Source organism: Amblyomma maculatum, chromosome 2 (genome assembly GCF_055883805.1).
Source record: "Amblyomma maculatum isolate TAMU_Amacu chromosome 2, ASM5588380v1, whole genome shotgun sequence".
Classification (NCBI taxonomy): Eukaryota; Metazoa; Arthropoda; class Arachnida; order Ixodida; family Ixodidae; genus Amblyomma; species Amblyomma maculatum.
The window spans coordinates 59,269,934-59,282,925 of NC_139345.1; the positions used below are offsets into that span (position 1 = coordinate 59,269,934).

Below are 12,992 nucleotides of genomic sequence, written 5' to 3' on the forward strand. Positions count from 1 at the left end.
TCGCTCGGGACTCTGACTGACAGCCCAGGGGCTTCGTCTGCGAAGGGGGAAATGTCAGGCATGCGAACAGAAGAGTACAAGGAAGTGCAAAAAGAGGCTCTCCGAAATAGAAGTGGAAGAAGAGGAAGCTCACTATATCTTGGTTAGCACATCAGGTTAAGGGGCAGATCCACTTTGTAAATAAACCTTAACAATATTGACTACACATGAACTTGTCTTTTCTTGCCCTGAATCTCTTTGAAAAGCAGTTGTCGATCTAACTTCCTTTTCTTTATTTTCTCCGGGGCACTGTTCTCTATGGGCTTATTTCGTTGACACTTTACAGCCTTTTTCTTTATGGGACCCATTTGCAGGGCCTGTGGCAAAATTATGAGGTTTTATGCGCGTAAATAGCGAATTATTATAAGCGTTTGCCAAATAGAATTTATTGACTACGAAAAAGTATTTGACTCCGTCGAAACCTCGGTATTCACGCAGGTATTGCGAAATCAAGGTTTAGATGGGCCGTGTGTGAAGTACTGGAAGATATCTAAAGTGGCTGCATAACAACCATAGTTCTTAATAAAGTGATAAAGATTTCCATAAAGTCAGGTATTAGGAAAGGAGACACCGACTCCTTAGTGCTATTTCTAGCTTGATTGCAGGAAGTATCGATAGATTTGGAATGGGGGTAGTTGTGGGTATGGCTTGGTGGAGAACAATTAGGTGATGACATTCCGTGGTATGTAACTCTGGAGATGAATTGCGAAAATTTTTGATGATATGGACAGTAAAAGTATAAAGATAGACTTAACCTTAATATGCGAGAGACTAAGTCAACGATCAATGTCTTAGGAAGGAGCAGTGGTTATAATAGGTACCGAGCACTTGAAGTTGCATAGGTAACTGTATCTGCTTAGAACAGGTAGCAACCGCAAGTCCGGGCCACGAAACTGAAATAACTTGGAGAATAAGATTCGAATAGAGCGTGCTTGGTAAGTACTCGCAGATGATTACAACCAGATTACCGGTATCGCTCACGATGACAGTATATAACACTTTATTTTACGTGTACTCACTTATGGGGCAGAAACCTGTAAGCTAAAAAAAAAGGTTACTAGTTAGGCTGTGGACAACGCAGAGAGCTAAGGAAATGAAAGTGGTAGGTGTAAGTTACCTGAGACAGGAAGCATTCTTTATCTGACCCCATGTGAACGCTGGACGCATTCACATGGCCAGACGCTACAGCATATAGATAACTCTAAATCCTTTTTTTTTAAAGCACTCCTTCTTCTCATTTATAAGCTGTCAGATTGAATATGTTGGCCAGTGTGTTCGTACATTGCTTGTTGCTGATCCTCGTCCTAAACTATGCTATCAAAGTTTAGAGAATGCAGGTACTTTTGTATATTACAGTGCACACTGAATTCTATATGCGTTAAGCACTAGTGCACATTCCAGAGTGCAGAGGAGATTGGAAAAAAGGAAGGGAAATGTTATTACCTGCTATCTATTCATGACCACGGTGTGGTTGCGGTCGGCGTATTGCAGTTTGCATCGGATGTATATAGAGGAACTGTTTATCCGAGCTGAGTGTGTTTTTTAAAGCGCTCAATATAAATAGTAGAATAAAAACGAGTATGTAATAAAGTACAAAGAAAAAAGAACTGATACTTTGCGGTCAGAACAAATTTTTTCTTGTGATATAAGTGACACAAAATAATTGGAAACGTCTGCCACGATAAAAGGTGGGGGATAAGGCCAGGTCGCTTTGTTCTGACAGTGTTCATTAACTACACATCTAGGTTTGGATTTGTATAAATAACAGGAGAACGGGTACCTAAGTATTGGAGCTGCGTTTTCAGTCTAAGCCATGCATCGACCTTCTCCGCTAATTCTTGTGAGCGTGTGCGCTCTTTTATTGTCAGTCCACCTGACTCCTACAGACGCGAAGCACAAAGAAACGCATGGGCCGTTTCCAGATACTTTACAGGTAAGTGGTGCCCGGTTGAAGACGAAAGAGAAGTGACTCTTTGGGCAAACTTTGATGCATAGCACTAGATCTCTGCTAGAGCCATGTGCGATATCCAGCACGTCACACATATTTACCAGGCAACCAGTAGTAGTTGGTTGTCCCATAAGAAGGCAAGCAGAGGCGGGTGGCTAGTACGCGTCTTCCCAAAAGTAACATCTCCAGCTCTTAGAAATGAAAAAATATGATTATTTGCAGTGGTTTAAAATATTTTAAAGGTTGATCACTCTGCCATTTACCCATATGATCGCCGTTTCTGTCTATGCGCATTTGGAGGCGTCGAGGCAGAGTTTTGCGTGCTCATTCCATACTAGCCCACCGCCGTGTCGTTAAGAAAGCGATTGTCTTCAGATTTAATTTCTTCGTCGTCAGTGAGGCGCCTTTCTGCAAGATGTCCTTTCATTTGTGGAGACAAGTGGTACTTACTGGGTGGCAAGTGCTGACTGCAGAGTGGCTTGGCGATGATGTCCCATCCAAAAGAGGTTCCGAGAAGACTCTAGCTGTTGCTGTAGATTCAGCTCTGTGATTGGAAATTTCTTGTTTGCGTTTCTTTAAATGCGTCACCGTATCTTTCTTGTGTCTTGTGGCTACAGGAGTCGCGAAGTCTAACAACAATACCACCTTTAGATCCCGGAACATAGTTGTCATGACGTTTCCGGCTGTGACTGTGTTCGCTTGAATTTTAGCTGCTTGTGCGAATAGGAATGCCGCCACTTACGTGATTCTTGCTTGGATTAGGGTGTGAAGTGAAATGCTCTGGTTTAGTCACCTGCAACAAAGCAACGCACCCCAATAAAGGTGTATTTTTCATCTCCATGATGCCGAAGAAATTCGAGGGAGGAATCAACACGTTGCCGTTGATGGCCATCGGTCAGCATTCCCAGGACTCATCTTTCGCACACTTTCCGATATATAAACTTTGCTCTCGAAATCGTATAAACAGTGCTTTAAAAAACGTTCGGAAGCAAAATGCAGAGTTCGTTTTCTCTCGCTTCTTTCCTTCGTGAATTTTAGTATGACCAGCTGCTAACTTCCTACATTACTTGCGGAAGTTTTCAACATCCGTGCACGACTCTTCGTCCCCTTCTATCAATTGGCGATAAATTTCGATAGGTTGAACTCCTTTTGCGTTTAAAAACCGAATAAGAGCGTGGACTTCGCCCCTGGCTGTAGCGAATGATGGCGGCTGGATGTCAAACAGCTGCCGAGCCATGTATGCCGTCTTTTTCAGGCTGAGAAATGGCTTGTTGGAGAGAAAAGAAGGAATGAACACTGCAGTGTAACGAGCAGCCATGCAAATATTTTCCTACTTCTCCATTCGTTTTGGGACTACTTTTGGGATTACGCTCACATCTAACTCGTTGCAAATGTCCTAGCAGGGAAACGGGTGGCCACCAGAAAACGCACAGAGTTTGAAGACGTCGGTATCGATACGCGCTCTGGTCCTCATAGCGGTTTCAGAATGATTACGTGCGTCATCCCGGCTTCTAACGTTAATAGGGAACTGTCAAAGTAGATTTCTTACATCGTGTAAAAAACCTGAAACCATTTTCGATCCATGGCGTGTGATCGTGGTCTCATTAAAATTGCGGTGCGCCTGGCGTCCTCATCGCAAATTATCAGCCGCACGTGGCGAACGAAAAACAAAATGCTGTTTCTCACGGGCTTTCCAGAAGTAGACCAAATGGTTCGTTTGTAGCTAAAATGGCTTCGTCACGCATAGCGATTCAAATTATAAGGACCACCGGTGAAGTGCTTCGGAACTTTTGACCATATGAACTTGCTACTTGCATCACAAAATACAGGGGTGCCTTGCTTTCTGTCAAACAGTGGTCGCCGCGGCTGGGATTTGAACCCGCGTCCCTGGGTTAAGCAGTCGAGTGCCTTTACAAAGATGCACAGAACAGAGATAATACACATAGAACAGAAAAAGTGAATAAACCGGAAAAGAGAGAACATGAGCGCAGTAAGCAGAGACGCCATCACGTTCCGTCTTGCAAAATACCAATTTGCTCTATTTTCTTCACTAAAAAAGAACCTGAAAATAATAATGAGCGATTTCGTTTAGCAGAACAACGTATTGAAAGCATAAAGTACGCAGACAACGTTAACTGCTCTGATGTTTAGCTTTCTAGCGTGGGTATGGATTTCAAGAGCTGCCCAGAACTAGACGGCCTGGAATGAAATATCAAATATAAATTTTTCCTTGAAGTCATTTCATTCAACAAAGAAATGCTAAGCTGAAATGGGTGTTGCATAAAAGAAAGCTCTAGGTATAGGGTCATGAACAACGAAATGAAATCTTGGAGACGAGAACTACTGCAGAAATCGCTTGAAATCATGGCCCCAAATACCTTTGCGCAGCCTGGAGATAGTGCCGCGTTACGGATGCTGAGCTTTTTTACAAGGAACACGTGTGAATAAAATGTGATAAAGTATTATAGGTTTCAGTTATCACATTGGCTACAATGATATTAGGCTGCGCGTTTCGGCATCCTAGACTAATTCGGTTAAAATTCTAGTTTTACGTGGCTCAGTAAGGAAATTGTTCTAGTACCCCCCTTCTCCCTTCTTAATTTTTTGCTGGCTCAGCAAAACCACGCTTAGCCTTTTTGCGAACATATTATTGTCCCCTGTCACAAAAAGCAGAAATTTGTTTTCTCTGTAAGAACTGCAACGTCCATGAAATGATTTCTTTAATCTTTATTGAGATTTGTGCACATATCTATGTTTCTGTATGTGCAAATGCGTGTATTATTTAAGAAGGCTTGTGCTCTTAGTGCCGCACGCAAGAAGGTCCTAAGTATTCGCTTCAGCGCGCATGTTTTGAATTGGTGAAGACGATCGATGTGAAGCTCGCTATTGCACACTTCTCAAACCCAGACATAAGACCGACTTTGACCAGATTGCTCGTAATGAGAGAAATACGAAAGGATTGGCAATTTAGTTATACCCCTCAGTAGCTGTCGGTTTCTACTTCTGCCTTTCGGAATAGCCAGTATCTAGGATGTCTTCGAAAGTCTATACCCTGTATTTATGACGGCCTTGCCGAAGCGTGGCCTTGTGGTAGAGCATCCGCCTCCAGTTCGGGAGGTACTAGGCTCGATCCCTGGTGCCGCCGGGTACCCACCGGCTCTTCAATGGGTACAAGCTCTCCCCCGGCCTGGTGCTCGGCTCTTTGGGCTGAAATGTTTGGGAAAGGGGTCATAGGTCCCAAATAGTTGCGCCGATGTGGCAGTGATCAGTTCCGCCATCGGCCAACAATAAGTACGCCTTGTGCGCCAAAAGCCCATTATGTGGCCCTTTTTTCAGCACGGCCTTTGCAGGCCATTGTTGTTCGAAACTAAGCCCTTGAAGGAGCACAGCAGGGTTAGCAGAGACTCTTCCAAACGCACACCCCTGAAAGAGCCGGACGCCGGGCCGGGGGACGCTTGTACCCAATTTTACCGGTGGGTGTCCGGCGGCGGGTTTCGAACTGACCACCTCCCGCAGCCGAGACGGGCGCCTAATGTGAGAGCAGAAATGTATTGTCCTTGGCACTTTCCAAGTTATTCCGGTGTTCCAGTAGTCTCTTGTTAATACAGCGTCCTGTTTGTCATATATATTGATAATTTTACTGAGTGTGGGTCTGGGCTGGAATTTACTGTTGAAGAACCAGTGGACGATCGGTTACAGTTTTAGATTTATTGATTCAGTTCGGTGAGGGTCATGTTTGCTGGGAATACAACCCGAGATCGGTGAAGCCCTTGCTAAGTTCTAATTCGGGGCATTCCAAATTAGTGAAGAATGAGATTCTCAACACGTGCTTGTTGGTAAATGCGTTGACGAAATCTTGCTACTACGGCATGGGTAACAGTTTTGAAAGAGAGTTGACAAGAATTGCAAAGGCCGGTTATCGGGAGCCGGTTATTAATGAGGCCAGTTGCCGGTTACTGAAGAGCCTTAAAGAACATTCAGACAGAAATCCCTGCCCAGCACGGGTGAGAAGAAGAGGAAGGTTGCGGTAGTACCGTATGTGCACAGAAATTCACATGGCCTCAAAAATGTAGGCAAGAGGTAAGGTGTTGATGTCGCATTGACCGTCCCGCTCAAGATGAAGAGGATTTGCCCGGCTATTCAAAGGGAAAGAGAATCGAAGAAGCAAGAATATGGGGCGAAACATAGAGACCCATTTGTTAGATGCAAGACTGGTGTTGTGCACAGGTTTCCACTTTCTTGTGGAGACTTATATAAGACAAACAGGACGCTGTAATAACAAGGTACTACTGGAACACCGAAACAACTTGGAAAGTGGCAAGGACAATTTTTGGTTTCACATTGCCATTCCTGTGAAACAATGAAGATGGAGAAGTGTACTCCCATGTTTAACCAGGTTAGGATTTTGTATCGCCACAAAGAAAAGTTGACGAGAGAAATAGCTGAAGGATATTTTATTTCAAGGGACAATAACTATGTCAGCAAGACTTTTCTTGCTCTTTCAAGCAAATATATTTCTTTTTTTTCAGTGACTTTTTGTGTAGCAGGTGAACACTGGGGTTGTTGTTTCACGTGATTGCTTCGTTTTCTTCATGTTTGTTGTTATCTGGGCCTTAGAGTAAATGCTTAGGCTGAGTTGCGAGTCAGCGCTTGTACTGTGGTTTTCTTGTATATTGTCCTGTGTTTTCTTCTTAGCGCTTTTTAAATTACCAAGGGATCACAGCGTCACCAGCCATTGGGCCAGCGACAGATGGCATGGAGGGGGGGGGGGGGGGGGGGGGGCGTGTTGTTAAATAATTCTAATAATAAAGGTTTTGTTACTAGTTTCGAAATCATAAAATAACGGCGCAAAGTATCTTACAGCACCGGGTGCAATCTTTAGAGAAATTGCTATTAGTTTATTGGGATTGCTTTACGTTGCAGTTATTCGAAACCGTTCTGGCGGCCACCGCCATTTTCGACGAAGATCTGGACGGAGATTTGGACTGTGTAAGAGGCATTCGAACCGAATTCGACAAGGAGGCTCAGACGGCGAGTTACGTGTGGCTGCTAAAAGGACAGAATGGGCAACCAGGGCGAGTGTTATTCGATTTTATAAGTTGGCTATATTACACAACAGTCTTGAGTAAAAGTTTGTTGCGAAAACCATTCGTCGCAAGCAGAATCTTTGAATTAACGTTTGATGTCCCGTTGTTGCAAGACAAGAACCACTGTGAACAATATCTGAGACAACTTTAAGGAACTAGTTTTCTTGCTCCCTGCTAATTTTCTTCCTCCGTCTATTTAACAAAATGCAGGTGACAGTGCATAATATACGATGACTGATCGTTTGGCTAAAATATTCGTATATGCCAAAAAAATCTTTTTCCGCTGGACGACGATAATATGGCATCGACGAGTAAGATACCACTGCAACTCTCGTATTTCAGCATGTGCAAAAGTTTGTCAAAAAGAAAAAAAAACCCTTATTTCGGCTTTAGGTGGAAACTGTAATCCGACCTGATAGCGTTTTGATATCACAAAAAGGAGTGGCTAAACGGTAATGCCAACGGCAGTGTGCTGAGTACTTTTTTAAATCAAGGTTTAAATAACGGTCAAATCGTAATTAAAGATCAAATCAAGTGAAGGTCAACTATTAAGTAAAATATTAGGGCATGATGAATCATTGGTCAGTCATAGCCTTAGTTCGGGCGCGAGGCCACCTGGTTGTGATGAGAGGAAACTGCTTAACCAAATATCTGTGATGTCACACGACTTTTGACGGTGTTAGATTTCCATATCAACCGTCCACATGGAAGTAGCTGCCGAAGGTTGTAGCTGATTGGAACTGGGTCATGCCATCTGGCTTCGTGACGTCGCACAACTCGCCGATCAGTCAGTGCCTGCCGGTCATGTAAGTTGCGAACCCCCATATGGAAAATCCATGCTGATGTTTTTTCAGACTGCGAGCCTCAAAAAGAGGGTCTAGGGCATACATGGCACAATTACTTTTGAAATGGACTTAAATTACATTAATAATTACTGCTACCAAAAAGTAAGAAAATTACATTACACTTACTTTTTCTGAGTAATTTAATCACTTTTAAATAACTTTCTAGTTTTCATCCATGCAATATCTAAATAAAGCTAGGTAAACAAAACAACAACTTTGTCTAAAGACGCGATGCACACACATTCTTTCGTCTTCCTGTCAAATTCGGTCCCAGAGAGCGATTCCTTCCCTCTTTCCTACATAAATTGCCGTTAAAAGATAACAAAACCCTAACCACAGAAGCATGGTCGAACGGTCGTGAAATGAGCGGCAAATTATTGCTTCCTCAGTCCCAAGAATCAACGTCGGCACTTTGCGCTCAGTAATGCTCACGCCATGGATCTTTCCGTCTGTATCCTCCCCCAAACCTCCCTCGCCCCATGGTGACGGTATAACCAGGCACCACTGTACCCTAGCCGAAAAAGAGGGAGTGTCACTGCGCCGCTCTCCCAACTAGTTTCCAACTCCGACCTTCTCCTGTCCTTTGTATCCTGCTGCTTGGAGAATGGTTGCAACTACCCCTGGTAAAGCCGCACAAAGTCACCCTGCTACACAGGGGGTCTCAGACGCACTGTCCTGCTAAATTTGGCCCCCTTCTGTCGATCCGTTATTCTGGCTTCGGCTTGCCGCTCGTCGTTCATGTTTTCGCGACACTCTACTATGTTGTCTATTTAAGAAGCAGTGGTGCATGGCTGCACTACACGCATTCCTGTGACTCTACCACCACCTTTTATGCCGTGTGGCAAACTCAGCGCAATAAATAAATAAATAAATAAATAAATAAATAAATAAATAAATAAATAAATAAATAAATAAATAAATAAATAAATAAATAAATAAATAAATAAATAAAGAAGCAGTGGTGCACATTAGTATAAGTAATTTCGAAAGTAATTAATTACTTTTACTGCGAATTACAGCGAAAAAGAAATTATTTACATTACTAAATTACCAAACCGTAAAAGTAATTCATTACATTCCAAATTACAGGAAAATAATAAAATTGCAATACTTTCATTACAGTAATTCAATTACTCTCATGTCTGATCTAGGGTCACACTGGTTTATATTGCAGCTGCTAATTATGTTAATGATGTGACGACAGCTCAACCAATCGCAACATTGACGCAAGGAATTTTGACGCCAATTTTCGATGAATCTTTGAGTGCAGAACGAAACCGTTAAAGCTAAAACCCAAAACAAAATTCCTTATTTTTGCCGCATTATGACTTAGAATGTATGGAGAACATGTGTCGCATATTTCTTGTAACATTCAGTACTTTTCAAAGAATATTGATATGATTTTTGCTTCATTGCCGTACTTGATCATCCGATGTTAGAAAGGTACCATTTATAGAACATTTTAGCGCGTGGGCAAGATTGTCATGAGACAAGAATTCATGATGTGTCGGGCCGGCATTTTTCCGTTTTATAAATGGTAGGATCTTCTGAGCAGCGTCACCTGGCGACAAATGGCAGAAATATGCTTGAAACGAAGAATAGCGGAATTAAAGCGTGCACCTCTTATCGCTTCTGTGGCGAAATGGATAAACACTGTGTTTTCGAACGCCGAAATAGCAAATCCACTTGACATTTTTGTTTCTTAACTCGTTTTTAGAATTGACAACAATAAAATAAATTAAGAACATATTTCACAGGAATGTGTTTCCTTTTAGGTTGCGTTATGTGATGTGTTTTCCTGATAGCTGTATGCTAAGACATGCTGAGAGGAAACGTAGAAAGCAAGGACCTGCGGAATTGTCCTGTCTTTTAATTACGTAGCAGTATAATAGGCTTATGGTAGAAAATAGCACCCGCAGAATGTTTCCGCAGAGCACTTCCACTCAAAGTGTACAGAAAGCGTCGGCAGCACCGAACTATTATTTTGTCACTTTGGTGTTTGTCGTAATTTAAGTCAATAAACTCAATGGTAACCCCCAAATATGGGTATAAGTCTCGCAAATTTGGCACCCTTTGCTTCGAAGATTTGTCCTCGTAAGAATTTGATCAAATTTGATATCTAGCATGACCAACTCTGTGGCGCCTTTGAAATGTTGGTGACCCACCCCCAAAATTTGGACCACTGTATCATCAAGGAGGAAGAACAAACTTATTTCAGCAGAAATGGTGCGCAGTTGCTCCGCTCATTTGCTATAGGCCTGAGGGGTGTGTAGAGTGACGCTCCACCTGGGATGCTGGCAGGAATGCGTTATTCCTCGGTGGCCTCCTCAGCAAGTTGGATTGCTGCCTGCTGGGCCTCAAGTTCCGAGCTCTGCAGCAGGGTCTCCCAGGCTCTTCCGTTATCTGTATTTACGGCCCTCCATTGGGAGAGAGGTTATTCTCATATCATGTGTGCGAGGGACTCTCTTGCCCCACAGTGATAACCCTGATCAAATCGTATATCTGGATCCGAATTTCACCAAACATGATGCCTAAACTAATTTTTTTATGTCCAACTCAGTGGTATCTTTCAAATGTAAGTGTGGCATCCAAATATTTCGCCCACCAGACACTGAAAGTTCGGTTCATTCGATTTCGACCAAAATTGGTGCCGAGACTAATTTGACAACGTCGAAGTTAAGGGTGACTTCATTAGGTGGGTCCCCGCCAAATGTTAGAATGCTTCGGCATTCTCCACGCGTTGAAGGCTAAGCGCAACTTAGAAATTTTTAGTGTACAGTACACAATGCCAATAGGGTGAAGTCATTTTTCTCGACGGCCCCCAGCGACGTCGGAGTGGGGCGCACCATCGTCTGCTCGCCCATGATGTCGGTGACAAAGCGTACGGCTGCATGTCGAGCTTTGGAATTTGCTAACACGTTTTTCTCTGAAAGAGTGGCAGAGAAATGCGTGCCGTAAACACCGTACATTCAGGGGCTTTAGAGGGTTGTTGAGCGCCGGGGTCTTTCAGCTACACACGAAGCTTGTTACAACTCAACTTTGAATAAGGGGAAGCGTGGAGGTTGGAATTTTTCGGTGCTGTGAAAAGGGAGCGGAACTCAAATTTCGCATCAGAAAATATGGGGATCACCAAAAAATGTTATATCTCCTTTCTATCTAGATATCTCTGCAAGGCGATGAAAGCTTTTCAACTATGAGATTTTTCACAGGGGCTAATATTGCTACGAGCCATTTAGATTTTTGTTCTTCGTTTTTCAACAGCCACCATCATGCGGCCTTGCTACTGTGATTGTCGCATACGGTACAACTTTTTTCTATGTTTTCTTTCTTTGTAGCTCGAGAAGGGCATATGGTAATCTGGAATGATCGCAGGCAAGCAAAAATGTGTCCATGTTATTTCAGGCGTTTTCAGTATCCCTTTACTGGTGTATATAGAGGTTTTACGCAGACTTCGAATTGAGCACAGCCAAAAGTAATAGACATTCTTAAGCCGACTACCGACGAGCCCGGTTGTTGCTTCCGACGCCGCCGCATCTCTAATTTTTTTGCGGGTGCGAGTCAGCCCAGTAGAGTTAATTTTATGACAGCACTGGTCATTTCGCTTGTACCCTACGATTTTGTCACTATTACGTGACAATTTAGACGAATTTGCTGTTGCTGAAAGATTTTTGAAGGAGTCGCTTATACTTGCATTTTACGTGTAATTGAATAATGGTAACAAACTACCGAAGCCTGGACTACGCCTGACGAACTCTCATTGTTTGCAATTTTTACAGTTTCTTCTTAAGCAACGTTATTTAGCCCATTCTCGTTGACCTCGTTCTCTTTATTAACTTTCTGTTCTCACGTAGACGGAAATCAGATAAGCTTGTTCACTGATGAATTTTTTTTTACGTCTTAGAATGTAAACTACAATTCTTACGCACTTCGTGAAATAATTTTCTGCCATGTGTTATATTATATGGATATAAAAATGTGCAAGAGATAACGCGTTGTAGGTCTTAATCGCCGTATTTGCACCTTAATGCATTGCAGGACAAACATCACTTTCCATGTGAAGACCGGGCCTACACCTGGCACGGCCTACTTCCGTTTGGATGACTGTAAGGATTTTTTGGACTTTTTGCAAGGATAGCTCGAAGTTTGTAATTTGCTTAGTAATCAGTCTGCCGTGGCCAGTGCATGGCGGGATTCCGCAGGGCTGAGATTTCTCTTTTATGGATTAGCCCATTTCGAAAGTTATTCAGGCGCTAATTTAAGCAGAACTTCTTTTCAACTAGACCAGTGTATGAGACACATTCTTTTTTAGCAATTTCTAGGGTTCAAACAATATTTCCGCAATGAAACGTTGGTTTAGCATGCCGCGGTGGAGTTAAAGGGTGGCTACCATTAGGTAATGTGAGATTAAACCAAACCTGCTGAATTTTTATCTAGCTTACAATTCACTGAAGTAAAATATTTGAGAGCGACTTGCACAGGTAGATATTTACAAGTAGATCTTATCTAATTCCTGAACATGCGCATTTTTACTCGCTTTTTGGGCAGGCGTCTTCAAAATTACAGTTTATCGCCGCTTAATTCCGTTGGGTTTATCTTCAAGCGGCACGTCTGGTAGCGGCAGCTGGCGACAAAATTTGAAACTTTCTTCTCCTTTGGCTATACGCTCCTCAATAATCTTCCACTCAACTACATTAACCTCTCTTCCTATCCTTCCAGGTAGCCATAATCTGAATCTTCCTTCCTCGCTCGTGCCACATCCGACTGCTTGCATGCTAGCCACCCTTTTGAAATGTTTAGCTCGATCAGATCTTTTCGTAACGTCTTCTTTCCACAATAACAGCCCAAGCTATAGGTCCTAGGATAACCAATCTATTAGTGCATTCCTCCAAAGTCACCATGCCCTTCTCCTTTCACAGCAATCGTTCTCCGAGGTATTCTGGGCGAAGACACCATCTGGTGGCGCGCTGCTACGATTGTTGCTTATACTTTTGGGGCTAGCTGCTACTGGCAATGCTACTGCTACAGCTACTACTACTACTACTACTACTACTACTACTACTACTACTACTACTA

At 42.9% G+C, this 12,992-nt stretch overlaps 1 protein-coding gene across 1 annotated transcript in view; it reads left to right on the top strand.

Moving 5' to 3' along the window:
- Positions 1 to 1,817: 1,817 nt before the first annotated feature.
- The window catches only part of LOC146198763 (uncharacterized), a 12,473-nt gene continuing 1,298 nt past the window's right edge, over positions 1,818 to 12,992 (top strand). Inside the window, exons 1-3 of the mRNA XM_084592642.1 lie at positions 1,818 to 1,972; positions 6,911 to 7,062; positions 11,955 to 12,022. Coding sequence (XP_084448768.1) covers positions 1,853 to 1,972; positions 6,911 to 7,062; positions 11,955 to 12,022 — 340 coding nt within the window. The 5' untranslated portion in view covers positions 1,818 to 1,852. The remainder of the gene's footprint in view (positions 1,973 to 6,910; positions 7,063 to 11,954; positions 12,023 to 12,992) is intronic.